Source organism: Salvia splendens, chromosome 1 (genome assembly GCF_004379255.2).
Source record: "Salvia splendens isolate huo1 chromosome 1, SspV2, whole genome shotgun sequence".
NCBI classification, from domain to species: Eukaryota; Viridiplantae; Streptophyta; class Magnoliopsida; order Lamiales; family Lamiaceae; genus Salvia; species Salvia splendens.
The window spans coordinates 42,195,930-42,217,440 of NC_056032.1; the positions used below are offsets into that span (position 1 = coordinate 42,195,930).

A 21,511-nucleotide genomic window follows, 5' to 3' on the forward strand; every position below is an offset into this window, starting at 1 on the left:
GCTAGGGTGTAGTATGTAATAAGTTTTAAAATCGGCGTCTAAGTAAACGGGGTTCAGATATGCAACAAGGGTTTATAAATCATATCTGCTCGTTAGCAATTTTTAATTAATACACGCAATGTACATATTCTAGTATGTAATGTTTGTTTTGAGTTATGCAATGCATGATTTGTGATGTTTAACGTATGTTTTCACTGACTTGTTTAATTTAAGTGAAGCCGTATTTGAATGTTCGTCGCACGTTCCTTGTTTTACCAAAGGGTTTACCAATCCCTGAGGCTAGGGTGTAGTATGTTCTAAGTCTAAAAACGTTGTCCAAATACACGAGCTGCAGTCATTCATCTGGGGTTGCACATGTATAGCGCGTAGGTAGTTTTTTTTACTGATACACATAATTTACATATTGTATAGTATAATGAGTAGTTTAGTTTCTGTAATGCATTATTTGTGATATGTAATGAACATTTATCCTGACCCGTTTAATTTAAGTTGTGCCACGTTTGGATGTTTGGCACACGTTTCTTGTTTTCCCTAAGGGTTTAACAATTCTAGGGGCTAGGGTGTAGTATGTACACATTAATAAAAGCATTAACAAAGACCACGAGTTTGAGTTATAAAATAGTGTTTTGTTATAATTGCAGCTATGGATTATTTTTGACTGATTTACATAATGCACATATTATACAAAATAATGGTTGTCTTAGGTTCAGTAATGGTCAAAACATGACCTGTAATGTACATGTCTGTTAAGCCCTTCTTATTTTCGTAGGTAGAGTCGAAGAACTTGGCAATTCTCTTCAAGCTGGTACTCCGTCAACCTCCGCCTCTGAAAAGAGGCGGATGATTGAAGAGTTTTATCGTATGGTAAGGCCTGAAGTAGTTGAGGTCCATCCTCCGGATGTCGTGAAGACCAAGGGCCATGCTAGCAGCTCAGCGAGCCATCTGATTTCGAAGAGAGAGAAGGCTATAAAGGATGCTACTAGGCCTCTTAGACGGTGTAAGGCGTGCGATGAGATGGGTCATCACGACTCCAGAAATTGTCCAATGCTTAAAGAGACGGCGATGGAGAAAGAGACGTGGAAGGGCAAGAGGCCAGCTTGACTCAGTTTCGATACACATAACATCAATGTTTTTTTTTGTACTGAGTAGTCTTGTGATTCGAATGGATGTCATAGTATTCCCAGTGTCAACATTTACCACATCTTGTTTTTGCATTATTACAATGTTTTTGTTCATTATTGGATTTTATCTCTTCATTTACTCTATATACTTGGGAGATTAACTCAGTGAAGTACCAATGTGCATATTGATACTTCATAATGCCAACTATATTGCAAATAATACATAATGCATAGCATCAATCAAATAATGTACATATGTATATTCCATTCACCACTTTTCCCACACCAGCCAGTAAGCAGACACATAATGCAAAATACTTGACAAATAATTCATCCCAGAACATAAATAATGTAAATTATTAATTGACTAATGCGCACATTGATACTGACAAAAGCAACAATTCACCCATATACACGATAATTCTCATAATGCGTACTATATTGCAAATAATGACAACTACTTGATAAATAATGCACAACCTCAATCAAATAATGTACATGCCAACTATTTGATTCGTAATGCATAGCCCCAAATTCAGTTTGTTATAGCAAAACGCACTTAACCATTTGTTCAAAATATACCACGCCACAAGTTGGCTGTGTCCACTATCCAACATGAGTCTACACAAATTTTGACTGTTTAAATAATCAATCCAGCAATTAATTGTCCCATCAACCTCCATCACACCGGCCTAAAGGCTCACTCACTCCAGCCCATAACTTTCGGCCCACTGTTCGAAGTTGAACTTGGCCGGTCGCTCTCTCCAATACCTCGTGGCTTTAAACTGGTTTGTGCCACCTCTGGTGTTGTATGCACAAGTAAGGAGCGTCTTTGCAAACTTGATTCTGAACATCTCTAAGCTCTTTGTGCTTTCTGCGCTCAGCCCGCACTCCCAGTCCTTCTCCTTCTCCCCGAAGTACGTCTCCATATGGCGCATGACGTACACCCCAGTCTCCAATGTTACTAAGTTGTTCCTCCAGGGCATTGTCACCACATGAGTACTGCATTTTCGTACTAGCCCTGCCATCTTGGGTACTTTGCACTTGGTAAGTGCATCCGCCAAGAATTGTTTCTACAATAAATAGTAAAAGTGTGTAAGAAATCTGTATAATGTACATGTACAAACTCGGGTAAATAATGCACATATTTATATTCCATTCACCAATTTTCCCACAACCGCCAGGAAGCAGACACATAATGCAAAATACTTGTCAAATAATGCATCACAGAACATAAATAATGTGAATTTTTAATCAACAAATGCGCACTTTGAATCTTCACTGAGTTAATTCACCCATATACACAATACTTCTCATAATGCATACTATACTGCAAATAATGACAACAACTTGATACATAATGCACAACCTAAATCAAATAATGCACACATTTATATTCTATTCACCAATTTCCCCACACCACCCAGCACGCAGACACATAATGCACAATACTTGACAAATAATGCTGCCAAGAACATTAATAATGTAAATTTTTGATCAACTAATAAACAATAATTCTCATAATGCATAATATATTGCAAACAATGACAATTGCTAGCTACATAATGCACAGCCTCAATCAACTAATGCACATATGTATATTCCTTTCACCAATTTTCCCACAACAACAAGTAACCAGGCACATAATGCAAAATACTTGACAAAGAATGCATCCCATAACATAAATAATGTAAATTTTTAATCAACAAATGCGCACAAACCAGTCTTGCAATTACCCATCCAGCCATTTACCAAAGATGTAGATGAATGCATAATGCAAGCCTAATTGATGTAGAGCTACTGATGCAATTATACAGTCAATCAACTTGTTTGGTTACCTGCAGCGTGTGTAGGTTGAGAGCGCGACGAACGACCTCTTTTAGTCATTGTAAGTCTGTCATAAAAACAAGAAATAAGATTCCCGAATCCATCATTTTAAACCAAAAAAAATGTTTGTTTTCGGAGTCAGAGAAAACCCTGACGAGCACCATTTTTTGATTTCGAAAGGTCGCAACCAAGTCGATCTTAAAATCATTGATTTTCGTGTCTAAAAATTGATAAAATCGACTTCTAGTCGGGCTTTACCATCATCTACCGGGTTCAAATCATCAACAAGAACAGTTATGTTAGACCTACCTCGTCGACGCGGTGAACAATGTAATCGTCCGCTTCCGGAATTCGAGTAGGACAGAGAAAACGACGCCGAACGGTGGTGGCGGCTAGGGTTTGACGTTCAATGGAAGTTGGGGAGACTGGAGGCGGAAGAGTGGAGATGAAGATTTGAGTTTGGAATGAGAGAGAATGAATCGACGCTGGGACGTGTATCAATTGCCCGCTTAAAATTCGCACATTCCTTTTTTGGTGTGGTTTTAATTTGGTATTTTGATGTGTAATTTTCGAGCTTTTATATTAATGGATTAAAAACACACAAGTTTAATTACATAGCTCTAATATTACAACCTATCTGCAAGAGTACATAGTCAGCTGTAGTACTTCGAGTGTCGAACCACAGGGAGGCGTAGATTATTTAATTCCAAAACAAACAAAAGACAAAATTAAAAAGGACTTTGTTTTGAAGGTTTTGATATCTATAAGCTAATGATAAAATTAAGCTGCAAGTTAACTAAGGAAAGACTAATCAGATGGGAGAAACATGTCACTCCAAGTTGCTCATTAGACTTGAATCATTCTACACCTATATCGAAAGCACATATTTGGGATTAATTAATCAACCTAATCGCGTGCACTGAACATGTTTGCGACGTATAATTCATAGTCAGCTGAACACTTGTTCCATGAATTAACTTTCAACGATATTAAATTCATGCGGAAGCGCGGGAATAAAATATCATCTACTATAAGAACTTACCTAATCCATTGTCAAATTATCCTCTGAACAATTCAAATTCAACAACACATCAATTGATTAGTCCATCCAAGTTCATGTTAAAGAGACGATAAGCAAGGATTAAAAAATCTATAACGATAGAGACCTCTAAAGTGATAGAATCTAACATTAAACACATCAACGATGTCAAAACGTGAATTCAAAGGTGCAGATACGTTCATACAAGTCTAAATCACAACTTGGAGCAACATAAAGAGCTTAGCCTAAGCACATGGTAATAATAATAATTAAAACCGTAGGAAGCTTGCTCTTGTTGAGTGGAATGGAGATATGGAGATGGATCGTCGGATTTTCTTCCTTCTCTTCCTTCTCCTCTCTTTCTCTCCTTTCTTCTCACTTTCCCCTCTGCCAAAAACCGTCACTCTCCCTATTAAAAAAACGTCCCCTCAACTCCCTCTCTCTTCTCCTTTTTGTCTTCTTTTTCTTCTGCCACCTTCTGCAGTTTTTCTCTTTTTTTTTTCTTTTCCTCATGAAACTGCCTCATTTTCCATCATGAAACGCCCGAGAAACTGCTACCCGGCCGGGTAGAATTTTACAATTGCAAAATCACCCGGCCGGGTGGCCAATTTCTTGTACTTGCTGGAATTTTCACACAACTTTTTCACCATCCGAGTTTCATTCCTTATTTCACCATTCATTCATCTTCCTACACCACAAAACATACTTTTGCAAGCATCAAACTATATAAATCATGTAAAGTTAGGGGAATAAAAATGTACAATTTGATTCACATCATATTTTTACTAGTTTACCCTCATAATGCACATATTCCTATCTATAATGCAACACGTGATAGTAAAATAAGAATCCATCCGGTCCCTTGATTTATCTAATCTAACGACCCAGATTTAGAAGAAACTTAAATCTAAGGGATGAAAAGGAGATTAAGGCTCCCCTATATATATATATAATATAATATTAATAATACATATAATATACTATATTTTATAGTAGAATATATTAAAAGAATATATATATATATAATATTAAATTAATAGAATATATATAATATTATTTAAAATATAGTAATTCGGTTTTTCGGCTTTTTTTCCACCTGAAACGAACCAAAATGAAAATCGAAATATTTGTATTTTCAAAACCGAACCGAACCGAAAAATCGAAAAAACCGAACTGAATTTCAAAATTTTGGTTTGGTTTGGTTCGGATATTCGGTTTCCGATTTTTTTGATCACCCCTAAGTGTTACTATTCATGCATTTTATGTATCTTAACGTAATTACATTTGTTACATTTAATTAAGCATGATAATTTTTGACATGACATATAAACAAACAAAATTGTCTTATTAAAAATGAAACGTTCCTAAAATGGAAACAACATCAACTCTACGTATCATTTTCTTTTACCTTATTCTCTCTTTATTAAAAAAATAACATTACATAAAATCTTGTGTTGAAATAAAATGTATTATATTTAATGGGACAGAGGGAGTAGATGAGTGTCTCCCAACACTAGATTATTCTCTTTTAATTTTGTGTTGAATTCATGTCATGTTCAAGTAACTCATTAATAATTATATTACCATTTTAATAAATTTAATACTTTATTAGAGTTATGATTATGTTTTTATTTTCTCACTTTTGCATGCTGCATTTATTCAATGCTTCTTCACCAATTCCCCAAGGGTTCACTCACGGTCGTTGTGTTGTGTTGTCGAGTTTGTGTCATTATATAGTTGCCACAATTTGGAAGACTACAATTAAAATGAAGCCAACTTCCACTATCCAACCCAACCAAGCAAAATAACTGAAGGACTAGTTAATCTCAATCTATCGATCTAACAAAATTCTTTCTTTGGTGTCCAAACTCATAACAATTGTTCCATTGTATTTTCATTTTGGTTTATCCTTCCTCTTCAATACCTTCTCTTCTTGATTTCAACATATACTTAATGTGTGGAGGCTGCACAATAACATCCAAAAAACTAGTTAATGACATCAAAATTCAAACTATTACAACTTGATAAATTAGACTCATTCCAACAAGAATTTAAGTAATCATAACTAAAACTGCACACAATAATGTAGTATTTGCTCATTTAACCAGGATCTAGCGGCCTTTGGGGCATGGTTGAATGCATTCTAGCCATGGTTTTAAGAGGATGGCGAATCAGAGCACCATACCGAGATGTCCAAACTAGCAGCACCATCGATATGCATAAGTAACAGAGCAAGTAAGAAAGAGTTATATTACCTACAACTTAACAAGGATATTGTTGCAAAATCATGGCTGTCCAGAATACTCAAGCATCAGGGACAATGGTAGACAAGATCTGCGATGCGAATAATGTATGCAAAAAGGCTAAAATACCGCTGCGTCCACACAGGTATTCACAGTAATACCTAAATATATTAAATGATACCTTTTCTGCAAATTGACTAAATGATTCCTCCTCCATGGCTTTATCAAGCTCCTATTGAAGAGAATGCAACAAAATGTTCACAACTCCAAAAAGTAAAATCACAAATTTGAATATCCAGGAATTCTAAAGAGGATTTTTTTCAGAGAAGGAAGAGCATCATTGATCACACTTACGCTCTCAGGATCTGCAGAGCAATCAATGCTGTGTATCAGTTTCTGAAGCTTTTCATTCTTTACCGAATCACGAATTTCATTGGATGAAGCTGCAGGAGAAGCAGAAGGAAGTGTTGACACCAGTGAGTTTGAAAGACCTTGACGGTTAAAATGCTAGAATAATAGGGAGAAATGGCTTAGCATTTGTCACAGTTAGCTAAGAATAAGGAGGTTTGTCTTAGACCGACAAAGTCTAGCTAGAACAGGGAAACATGGGAATAAAATGAGTCGGGAAATCAAAATGATTTGGAAAAGCATAATATACGGTGGCAAATCTTACTCCATTCACATGATCATATCAGATGGTGGGGGTCATAAACCCTAACTCTATTAAACTGAACACAACAGCTGCCTCCCACAGCCAAAATGAAAATTTCTGATATAGTTTTCACTATAAGATCGGACAAAAGATACAGAAATTCAAAATAGCACCACAGAAGAAGCCAGCAAGGTTAAAATCCTAGGCATGGGAATTTCAGCATTCAGAAACTGGCATGAAACTTACCAACAGACTGCAGTTGTGACTCTTGCAACACCTCACTTGGCTCATCCACATAAGGGGGTTGGTAATCATTTGTTGTTGAACTAGGAGGTGGTTGGTTATCATTTATCGTTGAACTAGGAGGTGGTTTGTTATCATTTGTTGTTGAACTAGGATCTGCTGCAATAATTAAATTGTACACGACATGACAATATAAAATAAATGTGAGAAACTTATATACTAGTATGCAATAGAAATATCAAGATCATACTGCAAAACTATTGCAATGAACTAGGTTTTCAGTTTATGATTCAGTGATTCACACATCAAATATAGCTAGAGTAAATTATAAGTAAATACTTCCAGCAGAAGGCCAACTAAATGAACTAATAAGAATTAAGTAACATAACCTGTCAAAATATGAGTTTATTAGAAACAAATGAAGCTCCAAAAACAACGGTGTTTTGCAATCTTGAGGATTTCTGTAGTATACAGTGTAGTTTATTTTAGACTCCTGGTTGAGCTATTTTTAGTAACTTAGTTACAGTGATATACTTGCGAATTTATTGTCAAGCCATCGTTAGCTGCAAACTGTTATTAGCAAGTTGTAACCAATTTTTACATCAGAAGGTGACATCAATTCAGGTATTTTACTGTCCCTACTTCTCTCTCCACATTCTTCCTCAGACCGCAATACCCCCAAACTGAGACTGAAGTTGACACTAAATTCTTCCCGAATTCGCCTATTTGAGCTGAATCTCAAGTCTCAACTTGATTCTTTGGTTTCAATAGTTAAATTGGTGACAAGTTTTATCAGATCAAGCTGTACGCATACTTTGACATGTAAAACATACACATCTTGATGCTCATATACATATTTTTGAGAAATGAGAATGCATATTAAAGGTAGCGTGGATAATGGATCTAAAGGAAAAGGCTATCACATAATGAAGGTTGACATGGATGCAGCTAATGACTCAATAGAAAATTTCCAGCCAGAATCCATGATCAATGGTTGCTGCACTACACATACATAGTAGCCCCTGCGTGCATATAATGATATACACATTACACAACGAATGATCCACATGCCAGTTTAGTTCCTTTGATGACAGGCTATAGTACAAGAAATCCAAAAAATAAGACATTTTATGTCTACCTTTTCTTGTCACATTTGGCAATCCCAAAAATATCAGATGCAAAATGGGTGTAGAAAATCATAATAAAAAGATAATTTGCTGAACCTCAGAGGCAGCTTGATTTCAGTATTCAGACAAGCAAATAATCTTGAAAATTTGAAATACATATAAGCAAAGGAAAGAAATTCATATAACTGACACGTTGAAGGAGGTCAAACAAACCATCTAGACAGGAAGACGTGGGCAAGCAAATTAATGAGAGCATGTCAACATAATAGCTAACAAATCTCCATGTGCAATCGTAATTCATCAGAGGCATCTCCATACAAAATTACAAAAACAGACCTCAAACATAACGAAATCAGTACTTCAATCATGAACACAGGTTAATCAGGAAACAACATTGTAATACGTTCAGACCCTTATTAACTATAGCTGCAAGGACACAACAACCGGCATTGAAAGAAGAATGGAAACTACTTACAAACTTTTTCTTCCTTTAAAGATTCTGTCTTCTGGCAAGGAACTTCTGTAATAACATGGAAGGAAACACTTCAGTGCTTGAATAGAAAGGATACCAAAACCTTAGGTTAGACTATTGGTTTACCTTTGTGTTTCTTGAAGCAGGCCACAGAACAACTTCGAACCAGCACCAGCAATCAATGAAAACTCATAATCAATGACTAATAAATGCGGAAATTAAAACTTGAAAAATGAGATTCTTCCAAAAAATATTCACACACTCGAAAAGAACAAGAGATCGACTTACTAGGTTATTAAGCAAGTAGGGCACTTGTACTTAGATTGTGCGTCATCACACACTTGACATTTCTTTTGCCCCATAAAATAGTGTAGTCTGCAATTTCAGCACTCTGCATCATAGCAGAGAAAGGTTTTCAGTTCGTTTGATGTTAGCTTTCCTCATGTTATCAGAGTTCACTTCTTGTCGTTGGAAATATAAATATAAATATAAATATAATAGTTTACCATCCACTAGCTAAACAGAACTGAACCAAATACAAATATTCGGTTCGGTATGGCGAAAACCAAAATTTCAAAACCTTGCAAATCATCAATCTTAGTATTCTATAACTAATAAACTTAAACTACATCGCCTAACCAGAAATTCAATATAAATAGAGAGAAAACACTACATATGTCCCATTAACAACATCCCAAAACAACTTTTGGGTTGCCTCATTTATAATGTCTCAAACTCAAAAAATAGCTTTAAATTGTCTTACAAGTAGGGTCCCTTTAATATATTGACACAAAAACTGCATTTCTTATTCTCGATGATGGATCCTTCAAGGACGTAATTGATGGGATGGAGGGAGTAACATTCTTGATCAAGTTTAATTTATTTTCAAAAGTTTAAGTACTCATCTAATCGCTCAAACCTATACAATAAGACAAGACTCAGATGTTAACATTTCCAGATATTGTGCCCACCTAAAAATCTATTGAATTGGGTCAAGAAAATATACTTTACGAAATTGGTACTCATCATTCTGCAGAAAAGAAGTGTGAGTAGATATCAACTTTGCCATATCTGAATCATGACCAAGAGTTTGCAAGGTCTGCATTTCTGACCTTTGTTACCTCTGTGCAACTTGATTCAATTTACCAATGAAATTCAGTTACTCATACATCGATAGTTATACTCCCGTTAACACTGATATACCATATCTAACACAAAGAATCTCAACCCTAATGATCTTATACAGAACACTCACCGTCGCCGCCACTCCTCGTTCTGCGGCTTCGAGAGAAGAAAGGATGGTTGCGGCGGTGCTACTTGTGCGAACAGTGGCTTTCAGCGGCGACACTCGCCGGAGGTGCCAGGCGGTGAATTGTGAGAGATTGAGATGGAAGAAGATGAGCTCAATATCAGTGTCTTGTGTGTGAGAAAGATATGAACGAGGAGAGAGAAAAAAAAGTAAGAGGATTCTGTAGCATCTCCAAGTGGGTAAGACTAGAGTATTCAGTATAATAAGGCAAACGTCCCAACAGCCACACTACTTTTTTGTCCACGCCCCAATTTTTTTATCCGCCAAAAAAAAAAGATTTTCGCCACTATAGGCGGACACTGTCAATAGCCCCAAAATTTTATAATCATCGAAATTTAAATAATTATAAAATGAGCTAATTGAGACCGAATATTCGTTGTCGCCATATGGAATTTAAATAATTATAAAACGAGCTAATTGGGACCGAATATTCGTTGTCGCCATATCCCGACGGGTGAGAAGAATAGCCGTCATATCCCGACGGCTGAGAAGGATATCCGTCATATCCCGACGGCTGGGAAGGATTGCTGCCATATCTCAGTTCGTGCGAGCCGGGTGATTCGTCGTCTCCACCGTGCATTTTTTTAGAGTGAAAGGGTAGATAGTGAATGAATGGAGAGTGTGTGAAAATGATGTAAATGGATGGTGGAGAAGTGGTATTTATAGGGTTAATTTTCGAAAAAAAAATTGAAGGGGGCGACCGGCGCGGCGATGGGCGACCGCCACGTCCTCGCACATATCTCGCCACTCGCCCTTCCGCCCCGTTTTTTTTATCCGCTTCGGGGCGGACGTCGCCCCCACTATAAGCCGCCCTGCTATCGCCCCCTACGGGGCTATAGCCGCGACTTTACTATAGTGGGTACCCTAAGATATATGGAGATGTATATTTCTTATTTACCTTTTTGAATATGTTATTATATATTTTTAAAATAATAAATTCTAAATAAACTAAAAAGGGGCAAACAAAAATAATTAACCTTTTATCTTTTTTATCAAGAAAAGGTAAAAATATTTTCTTAAAAGGAAAGAGGTATAATTCTTCTGCAAATTGGAGTATGAAATTTTATAAAAAAGAGGTAAATATGATATTTATTTCTCTTTATTTTTCATTTATCTTTTTGCTTTGAGATGCTAGCCCTATTTTATATTTAGAGAGAGAAGGAAAGAGTATTTTGAATTTGAAAATATCTGCCAACAGTTAACATTGTTTCACCATTCTTTCTTGAACAGAAAGACTAAGTCCATAAATTTGTCAAACACCATCGTTTAAGGTTTCAATTTCCCCTCAATCTCCACCCCTAATTCACACCATGGGTCAGGGCACTCCCGGCGGCCTCAATCGCCAGCTCCCCGGCGACCGCAAGAGCGACGGCGACAAGAAGGAGAAGAAATTCGAGCCGCCCGCGCCTCCCACGCGCGTCGGCAGGAAGCAGCGCAAGCAGAAGGGGCCCGATGTGGCGGCGCGGATACCCACGGTCACGCCGCTGACTAAGTGCAAGCTGCGTCTGCTGAAGCTGGATCGAATCAAAGATTACCTGCTGATGGAGGAGGAGTTCGTGGCCAATCAGAAGAGACTGAAGCCGCAGGAGGAGAAGACGGAGGAGGACCGCTCCAAGGTCGACGATTTGAGAGGCTCGCCGATGAGCGTCGGGAATTTGGAGGAATTGATTGATGAGAATCACGCGATCGTTTCGTCCTCAGTGGGGCCAGAGTATTACGTCGGGATCTTGTCGTTTGTGGATAAGGATCAGCTCGAGCCTGGATGCGCGATTCTTATGCACAATAAGGTATGCTCTTCTTTGCTCTCAATTTGAAAAAATCGGTGGTTTTCCATTTTATAGTCTTTTCATAGTTATGTGCTCTGAACAGAAAAATGGTGAGATTGGGCATCTGTTGAAGTTTTATTTTGTGGTATGGATTATGTAATTTTGATTTTAAGCCATGGCATTTCTTAGAGTATCTGGTTTTCCTCTTTGATTTACACTTAAGTATGTGAGAACTTATGCTTCCTGAAAAGTATATAATCCTTTAAGTCTAGAGCTTCAGGTTGGAATTGTTCTTGAGTTTGTGTTGTTAAGAACTTATGTTAACCTTGTATTTGGGAGCAGTAATCCTCACAGAACAATTTAATAGTCTGTAAAGCTTAGACCTAGAATTTGAGAGTTGATCTTCTATCTGGATTGTCACTCTTCTTGCTTCTGTATTGTGGGCTTCACCTAGCATTTGATATTGAGTGGTGTGTGTGTTAGGATTTATGCAATTAAAATTTGGTGATGGCTCTACGAGAAGTTCAGTTGAGATTGTTCTATATCATTTGAAATTATTTTCTCCATAGAATAAATTATGTGAAAATTCTGAACTCGTGAAAGAAGATGAATGTTCATTTAGAATCACAATAACTTTTGAATGCTGATTAGAATGATTTTACTTCTCCATACCATAGAATAGTAGTTCCAAGTTCTTTTTTGGGACTTCCACTCCAGATTATGGGACAAAAGGAATTTTGCTTTTAGGTTCATGGATTAGTTAAGGCTTAGTGAGCTGAGTAGGCTTCTTAAAGTTCATACTTGATTCCTTTGACTGGATTTATGGACTTTGTCGCGAAAAAGGTGATGCATGTATTTTATTTTGCATCAAAAAAAATTTCCAGAAAAAACTTATCTTAAGAAAAGCAAATCCTTTCCTTGATAAAAGAGGGCAAATGTGGTGAATGAGTTCCCCACACAGTTACTGCTCTGTGAATCTTATATTGGGTGTCCCTCGTCTTATTTCAGGTTCTATCTGTTGTTGGACTGCTTCAAGATGATGTTGATCCGATGGTATCTGTGATGAAAGTTGAGAAAGCTCCATTAGAGTCGTATGCTGATATTGGTGGTCTGGATGCCCAGATCCAGGAAATCAAGGAGGCAGTTGAGCTTCCATTAACTCACCCAGAATTGTATGAAGATATTGGTATCAAACCTCCGAAAGGTGTCATTTTATATGGAGAGCCTGGAACAGGCAAAACTTTACTTGCAAAGGTACGTGAACTCGATAGTGGGCACTGGCCTTCTATGTCTCCCTTTTGATCCCATATATGGACTTACCGGCTTAAGCTGAAAGAAATGTGGGAAATGGGGAATTTTTTTGTGGTTGTAATTGCTTACATGTCACAATGGAAGGCCGTACTTTGTGGATGGTTACTTCACATGGCTTCCCTTAAAGTGGATTATGCCATTCTGTCCTTGATCTACTGATTGATTTACTCAGTTGGTTTACATCTTCAGTTTTTGTCTGTAAAGTGCTTGGTTCTCATTATACTCTTCCAAATTTCTAGGCAGTGGCAAATTCTACATCAGCAACTTTCTTGCGTGTCGTTGGAAGTGAATTAATTCAAAAATATCTCGGTGATGGTCCTAAATTGGTGAGAGAGCTTTTCAGAGTTGCCGATGACCTCTCACCCTCTATCGTCTTTATTGATGAAATTGATGCAGTGGGTACAAAAAGGTAACATCAAGATGATTGCTGCCTTTTACTCTTGTGCCAGGGATTTTATTCGATAAACTTTCCTTGACCAGGTATGACGCCCACTCAGGTGGCGAACGCGAGATTCAAAGGACTATGCTGGAATTGCTGAACCAGTTAGATGGTTTTGATTCAAGAGGAGATGTAAAGGTAATCCTTGCAACAAACAAAATCGAAAGCCTTGATCCTGCTCTCCTTCGTCCCGGTAGAATAGATAGGAAAATCGAGTTCCCCCTTCCAGACATCAAGACAAGGAGACGTATTTTCCAGGTATGTGTAGGTAGCTTACGAATTATGATATGTCGCCAAAAATAGCCACCAGAGTGAAGTAGAATATACGTTGTGTGATGCTTAGATACACACATCGAGGATGACACTGGCTGAGGATGTCAACCTGGAGGAATTCGTCATGACCAAAGATGAGTTTTCGGGAGCTGATATCAAGGCCATATGCACGGAAGCCGGCTTGCTTGCTTTGAGGGAGCGGCGAATGAAGGTTAGATAAACCATTTAATTAAGATAGTTTCATCTGGTGAGGTCAAGTTTATAAATATGAGAGTAGTTTTAATTTGTAAAGAAAAACTTATTAGGATTGAAATAGACAAATTTATATGTTGACATTTAATTTTCTATTTTTTTAGGTGACCCATGCTGATTTCAAGAAGGCAAAGGACAAGGTTATGTTCAAGAAGAAAGAGGGAGTTCCTGAGGGGCTATATATGTGAGAATATTTTCACTTAGCTTTTTAATGTTGACTCATCATTTACTAAGATGAACTGAATTTTTTGGATATTCTAAAATCCTTGATCATTTCTATCATTCGAGCTAATTTTAATTGATTTATAGTAGTATCACATTGGAATAATAGAATTGGGAAAATCATAGTAAGATTGAACAAAAACGTATGAACAAAAACTTAGTAATCAACATAGTACTCCCTCCGTCCCTATGTAGTAGAGGCGTTTCATTTTGAGCATTCGTTTTGAAAAATTGATAATAAATAATTAAAATAGAAAAAATTTAAAATAAGAGAAAAAATAATATAGAGAAGACTTTTAACTATATTATTCTCTTTTTTTACTTTACTTTTTTTACACTTTAGCTATTTATTATATTTTTTCAAAATGAGTGCTCAAAATGAAATGCCCCTGCTACAGAGGGACGGAGGGTGTAATACTCACCATTTCGCTTTTGGTGTTTTGATATTTGGGTCCTTTTTGTGCTGCTTTGGGGGTTTCTTTAGGTCTTTGATATGTTATGTGCAACTAGGGGTGGCAAAATGGATAGCGGGTAATTTCCATTTCGACCCGATACCCGCCGGGTATTGGGTACCTGTGACCGGGCGATAACGGGAAACGGGGTGGATCGGGTAGTACTCCCTCCGTCCCACATTTAGAGTAACAATTAGTTATGGCACGAGTTTTAAGAAATTAGTAGAGTGTGTATTTAATGAAGTGAGAAGGTAGAGTGTGTAATAAATGAAGTGAGTAGGTGGAAAGTGAGATAGGTTGACTTTTTTTAGTTAAAAATTGTTTCTTCTTTCACTTTATTTAATTTTGGTTGTTTAAATAAGTTAGACTTATTATTTTTAATTTTACAGCTTGGTTACTCTATTTCCTTTACATAAAATTAAGATAGGACAAAATTAAATTTTAAACTAAAATTTGAACAAGGAGCAATCACCTAATTTTCAGCCATCACATCAACACAAATTTGAAGAGGGAATTCATTCCATTTTCATTTACTCAAACCTCCAAATTAAGGAGGGAAAAATAATTTACAATCCCATGGAGGGAAAAATCCAAAATCAAAATAAAGGTAATCTACCTCTATAAATACATTCACTCCACATTTACACCAACAATTGCCAATTCCACTTACCTACACACCAACCAAAAGGTATTTATATGTAAATTCCCCTCAGAGCAATTTCATCATAGGGGAATGGAAATGGATCAAGATATGGAGCAACAGATGGAGCAACAGATGGAGCAGGAGAATATTCAGGATGCAGAACTGGAGCCAGGGCCGAGACAAGGCCTGAAGTTGAGCAGCCAAATGAAGAACCATATTGTACAGTTCCTACAACAGCAATGCCAAGCTGGAGCACTGCCCCATGGTTCATTTCAAGAGGCAGCCAATAGATTCAAAGTGCACAGAATTACAGTGAGCCGATTATGGGGGATAGCCAAACAGCAAATGTCAGATGGGCAGCCTGTTATCATGAGGGGCAGAGCATCAGGATATAAAAAGAAAACAGGTACAGTACATTTTGATGATGAAAAGTTCAAACAATTGTCTTTTCTTGAGAGATCTTGCTATAGAAAGCTTGCATGTAAAATGGGTGTTAGCAAGACAACAGTTGGTAGATGGGCAAAGAGTCACCTGATAAGGCCACATACAAATGCCATAAAACCAGCACTCACTGAAGCAAACAAAATCAGTAGAATGAGATGGTGTCTTACTCATATTCAGCCAGCTTTGGATGAAGGAAAGCTTCTTTATCATGCTATGCACAATACAGTTCATATTGATGAGAAATGGTTTTACATGACAAAAGCTTCAGACAGATACTACCTGTTGCCGGATGAGGATGAGCCTTACAGGTCTTGCAAGTCAAAAAGATTTATCACAAAGGTGATGTTCATGTGTGCTGTAAGTAGGCCACAGTTTGGCACAGATGGTCAGACCATCTTTGATGGTAAAATAGGCATATTCCCATTCACAGAACAAGTTCCAGCCAAAAGGAAGTCCAAGAATAGGCCAAGAGGGACATTAGAGACTAAACCTATACCATCAGTTAACAAGGAAGCAATGAGAGAATGTCTCTTGAATCAGGTATGGATATTTTTATCCCCTCACCTGCCTATTAGACATTGATAATGTCATCATTTAGCATTTTTTACATTGATTCATTCATCAAAGGCTGCAATTTTGCAAATCAGATCCAACAAACCAATAAAAGGCTGCATTTTTGCAAATCAGAGCCTCCAAACCTTCAAAGGGGTGGCTAGGTTCACAAAAACACAACCTATCAGACATTGATACTGTCATCATTTAGGATTTTTTACATTGATTCATTCATAATGCACAGATTATTCCAGCAATCAAGGCAAAGTGGCCAGCCAATGCAAGCAAGGATATCTATATCCAACAAGATAATGCCAAACCTCACCTAAGATCTTTTGACTCACAATTTGATGAGCTTGCAAGTTCAGATGGATTTAAGTTCCATCTAATCAGCCAACCAGCTAACTCCCCAGACACCAATGTATTGGACCTAGGCTTTTTTAGGGCCATTCAATCACTACAAGATGATAAAGTAGCAACCAACATAGATGAATTACTGGGTAATGTCTGGAGTTCTTTTGAGGAACTCACACCACAAACTCTGAACAATGTTTTTTTAACATTGCAAAGCTGCCTCAGTAAGATCCTTGAAGTGCATGGAGGCAACAACTACAAAATACCCCACTTGAACAAGGAAAGGCTGAGAAGAACAGTGGGGCTTCCTACATCCCTAGAAGTTGGGGAGAATTTGGTCAAAGAGAGCTTGGAGTATCTGCTACTACCTCAGAATGATGTGGGTGCCTCATATGACATAGGGCATTTAATGAATGTTTTACAGCTCTAAATAATCTACTTGGATGTTAGGGTTTACAGTATAAGCATCAAAGTAGTTTGGTGTTTAGGATGTAAACTTGTTTTTTTGGTTATAGCCTACATTTTGGGTTAGGTTTAATAGGCTGATTTCTGTGGAATGGTAACTAAGCCTGCTTGTAAATCTATAGACTACATTTTGTATGTATTCAAAGGCTGTAATTTTGCAAATCAGAGCCTCCAAACCATCAAAGGGTGGCTAGGTTCACAAAAAAACAACAAATACAGAGACATCATAGCTGAGCATGCATAACTCTCAGAAAAATATCATCACAGAGGAGCAACATTGCAAATCAGACCCAACAAACCAATCAAAGGCTGCAATTTTGCAAATCAGAGCCTCCAAACCTTCAAAGGGGTGGCTAGGTTCACAAAAACACAACCAATCCAGTCAATAAACAGATAATCAGATGTTATTCATCACAAAAACTTCATCATATGACATCAAACAAGATCAATTCATGCCAAAACAGCCTCCAAACCAAGCAAAGGGGTGGCTCAGAATTGAGAAAATACCCACAGTTTAGATGAGATCTTTCATGCCAGGCAACAAAATAAGCAGCATAGCTTTCTCATTCTCGGTGTACTCCACCTTTGATGAAGAAGCTGGTTGAGGTCCAGATTCGTCACAGGAGAGGGACGGTTCAGACCCGTCGAAGCCCTCAGCCGGCGGTTGGCGTTCAGACCCGTCAAAGCCGTCAGACGGTGGCTGGATTTCAGATCCGTCGAAGAAACAAGCCGGTGGGGGAAGCTCAGATTCATGGACGACCTCAGACCCATCAACGCCCGCAAACCATCTCCGATGTCCAGATCGGTGGTAACAATCGACCACACGGTCGATTTCCCACCGTTCAATCACTTCCGGTGGTGTATCAGGGACTATTAGGGTTTCACACTCCGACAATGGATCCCAACCTTCCGCCATGAGAAGCGAATAGAGAGAGACGGGAATGGTGGAGTGATAATAGTAGGAGCCGATTAGGGGTCCAACAATTTAGATCGGCGATTGGAGTAGGAGGCGATTAGGGTTCGGGAATGGGGGAGACGGGAAATGGTGGAGAGCGAGAGTAGATGAAAGTCAAATGAGGGGGGTTGGGGGGTTGGGGGTGGGGTGGGGGGGTTATGTTTTTTGTTTTTTATTTTGGGTTTATTTTTGTGTTTATAATGGCATTTGAGTGTAATTTTGTTGAATAATAGGGTAAATTTCTATGTCCAAAAATGGAAAATTCTAAATGTAACTCTAAAACTGGGACGGACTTTTTTGGCAAAATGTCACTCTAAAACTGGGACGGAGGGAGTATGTTTTAGAGTTTTGACGGTAGCGGGTATACCCTCCGCAACCCGCACAGCTATATCCGTTAGTCCCAATAATACCCGATATTATTAGTATTAGCTATATACAATCTTTTAATACTTTATGGAATCTAAGTGTTTTAAGATATCTTTTGAAACATTTTTACATTCCAACGAATATTTAGTTGAAAACTCACCGAAACTAGTTATAGAGTTTCCCCTCACTTTTATTCCTAATCTATTCAAACTTACCATCAAAATTAATTAGGAATTTATATTGTCGACTATTAGAGTTTTCAAATTTTCTATTTTAGTTAATTAGTAGTAACAAATATTTTATGTCCCATAAATTTACTTTCGGGTCGGGTACGGGATACCCGACACGGGTATCAGGTAATCCCGATATGTTGCGGGGCAGGTATTGAAACAACAAATTTAGTTGAAATCGGGTACGGGTACCCGACTTGTCGGGTGCGGGTACACGCGGGTAACCCGTTTCGCCACCCAAGTGCAACCTTAAGCTAACTAGTTTTTTTTTTTGGTGTTGATAGTGGGATTAGCTCGCCCGTCTTTGGATGCTGGCTTAGTGTTGCTTTTTTGTTCGCTGTTGTTTTCTATCTCATTGTTGGCCTTTTGAACTTTAAATTTGCATGTTGTACCTTTGCTCGTCATTTTTAGTTTTGACCTTTTTGAATGCATTATTTAAATTCTCAATTACTTATTTTTGACGACCTAAGCAAAATAAATTGGGTCACAATTATGGTTATATTATGAGTTTAATTGGTGTATTTGATGGACTGAACCAAACACTTTTTCTCTATTTTTGTCCTACGAAAGAACTGTGGTTGCTTACTTTTATCGGTGTGACCATAACTTGACATTCTTGAAATAAAATATAACACTATTAATCACATAATTAGTTTGTTACTACTCCTACTACATTTTTGTGAATCAATCCACAATATATTTGACATAACAATTCAGATTTCGTTCTTTTATGGGTCGTGATTTTCGTCTTACGATCTACCTATTTTAAATTAAAGATTACAAATGATTTGATTTTTTAATTTGAAAATCATCCACACGATCGATATAATTTATTTAACTGATTTTTGTCCATTAACAGTCAAGTAAGTAGAACAATTACGTTTTATACTTTCTTTTTATAAAATAATTGTGTTCAACTGATATTTGTATGATTTCTGGCCCTCGGCCTAAGAAATCATTCATAAGCTCAATATGATTTTATTTTTAAATTAATTCAGAATATTCTGAATGTTGATTTTACTTGTTATTATTTGCATGAACAGTAAATAGTTTGAATAATAAAATGTTAGACATATTTATCAGTAAAAATTGGTAAGATATTTTTGCAAAATTCCTTCCTAATAGTGGTGTTCTGAATTCGTTTTTCTAATATTTTTCTGGCACAATTTTAAAAATGATATTAACATATTGGGGTGTGAAAAATCAAGGTTATGTATTTTGAGTCAAGTAATTTAAATGTTTGATCTCTTATATTGTTACAAATTGATTGCTAGTTTTATTTATCTTTACCCAAAATAGCATTAGCATTAGTGAATAATAGTCAAAATAGAAAATGAGTATTATTACAAAAATAAAAATAAAAGTATTATGGCATAAAACCATTATGTCAATAACTCACTTCTTTTATTTATATACCAATATTAAAAGCCATTGGACATAAAATATGATTTCGTTTCCAAAATGAAATATGCAGTTTAGGCATGGCAAATAATCTTAAATATCAAAGGAATAAATGTCCATTATTACAAGAAATTGCAATTTAAGTGTGACAAATCATGCCAAAAATTATACCCAAAAACTGCTATAAAAGGCGAAACCAGTAGTAAATGTTCTCCATCAATTTCAAACAAAATTTATCTGTCAATTTCAAAATTAAATTTCTAGAAAATGGAATCGAAAAGAGGTCCTAGCATCATAATGGCTGTTTTTGTTGGACTCATTTGCATGTCTTTGCTCTCAAGCTCTGTATCTGCAGGCAAGTGTATTTATATATCTATCTTTTATTTATTTTAATTAATTAATTTTATATATACATGTCTAAACTATTGAACTATCTTTTTATTTTTTATTTTCAGAGACACGTGACGAAGTAACAAAGATTCTTCAAGGACCATGCTCAAACTATCCAGATTGCAATGATCATTGTGTTAAATCAGGATATGCAAAATATGGAGGAGAATGTATTCCACTTGTTCCTGGAAAACAAGATCTTGTTTGTGTGTGTTTAGTGCCAAATTAGATATTGTTATGATGATACTCATAACATGGGAATTGTCAACCTATTTCCCTTCGATCTGTTTGTTTTGATGTATAATTAAATGAACTCGATACTTATATACTCGTATGGAGCATATATTTAAAAATTTCCCTCTTTTTTTCAAAAATATTTCAACTGAATTTTCGTTTACTTGTCAATTCATTTTCATGAAAAATGTTAAAAAAACATATATAAATACTTATTAAAAGTATAACGTGCACAAATAATAGTGGAGTATATAAATAAAAAAAATATATATCTATATTTACTATCCAATAGTTATACGTAATTATATAATAGTAATTCATATTAAGACATTACATTGTGTTTTGCCAGCCCCATTATCAGATTATTCGTGCGGATTCGTGTCGTATTATTGTCTCTGTATCACAATTCAATTAAAGTAACAATTGATTCATGAATTTTTACTCTTTCAGGCCTGTGGAAAGGTAACATGATTCCTTAAATTTTAAATTTTAAATTTCTGTGTTTGATTTGAATTTTAATCAAACTGGAAAAGTAATCAGAATTATGAAAACAAGAAAAATAGTACCAACTTTCCATTATTCCGAATCATAACTTTTCTTAGGTATACATTTTTCTAATTTTAGGATTCTTATATATTTCGGTATTTAATGAAGTGGAGTATAATTTTATTATTATTATTATTAATTAATTTTTAAAAAATATTAAAACTATAAAACATACTTAAACTA

The 21,511-nt window shown here is 36.5% G+C and overlaps 3 protein-coding genes across 3 annotated transcripts; 2 read left to right on the forward strand and 1 right to left on the reverse strand.

Annotated features, from left to right (window-relative positions):
* Window positions 1–5,748: 5,748 nt before the first annotated feature.
* LOC121800804 (zinc finger HIT domain-containing protein 3-like) lies at window positions 5,749–10,197 on the reverse strand. Its single transcript, XM_042200308.1, has 9 exons — window positions 9,980–10,197; window positions 9,013–9,115; window positions 8,851–8,882; window positions 8,728–8,772; window positions 7,129–7,284; window positions 6,585–6,673; window positions 6,412–6,462; window positions 6,243–6,321; window positions 5,749–5,951 (listed from the first exon to the last, which is right to left on the reverse strand). The coding sequence occupies exons 2-8, from the start codon at window positions 9,084–9,086 to the stop codon at window positions 6,292–6,294; spliced, it is 477 nt and encodes a 158-aa protein (XP_042056242.1). The 5' UTR covers window positions 9,087–9,115; window positions 9,980–10,197; the 3' UTR covers window positions 5,749–5,951; window positions 6,243–6,291.
* A 1,012-nt stretch (window positions 10,198–11,209) lies between these two features.
* On the forward strand, window positions 11,210–14,356 carry LOC121800809 (26S proteasome regulatory subunit 4 homolog A-like). The gene is made up of 6 exons (XM_042200313.1): window positions 11,210–11,820; window positions 12,808–13,053; window positions 13,350–13,519; window positions 13,591–13,807; window positions 13,893–14,033; window positions 14,179–14,356. Exons 1-6 carry the CDS (start codon window positions 11,344–11,346, stop codon window positions 14,260–14,262), a joined length of 1,335 nt encoding a protein of 444 aa, XP_042056247.1. The 5' UTR covers window positions 11,210–11,343; the 3' UTR covers window positions 14,263–14,356.
* An 884-nt stretch (window positions 14,357–15,240) lies between these two features.
* Window positions 15,241–17,305, forward strand: LOC121804102. The gene is made up of 2 exons (XM_042203647.1): window positions 15,241–16,375; window positions 16,632–17,305. The coding sequence occupies exons 1-2, from the start codon at window positions 15,482–15,484 to the stop codon at window positions 17,169–17,171; spliced, it is 1,434 nt and encodes a 477-aa protein (XP_042059581.1). The 5' UTR covers window positions 15,241–15,481; the 3' UTR covers window positions 17,172–17,305.
* The last annotated feature ends 4,206 nt before the right edge of the window (window positions 17,306–21,511 follow it).

Bases quoted from the DNA above. Each gene is read 5' to 3' on its own strand.
- LOC121804102 (XM_042203647.1), top strand. From the start codon at position 15,482: ATGGAAATGGATCAAGATATGGAGCAACAGATGGAGCAACAGATGGAG. The intron at 16,376-16,631 runs GTATGGATATTT...CATAATGCACAG, and splicing joins GAGAATGTCTCTTGAATCAG to ATTATTCCAGCAATCAAGGC.
- LOC121800809 (XM_042200313.1), top strand. From the start codon at position 11,344: ATGGGTCAGGGCACTCCCGGCGGCCTCAATCGCCAGCTCCCCGGCGAC. The intron at 11,821-12,807 runs GTATGCTCTTCT...GTCTTATTTCAG, and splicing joins CGATTCTTATGCACAATAAG to GTTCTATCTGTTGTTGGACT. The intron at 13,808-13,892 runs GTATGTGTAGGT...TGTGATGCTTAG, and splicing joins CAAGGAGACGTATTTTCCAG to ATACACACATCGAGGATGAC.
- LOC121800804 (XM_042200308.1), bottom strand. From the start codon at position 9,086: ATGGGGCAAAAGAAATGTCAAGTGTGTGATGACGCACAATCTAAGTAC. The intron at 8,773-8,850 runs GTAAACCAATAG...ATGTTATTACAG, and splicing joins CTGCTTCAAGAAACACAAAG to AAGTTCCTTGCCAGAAGACA. The intron at 7,285-8,727 runs GTAAGTAGTTTC...TAATTATTGCAG, and splicing joins TTTAAAGGAAGAAAAAGTTT to CAGATCCTAGTTCAACAACA.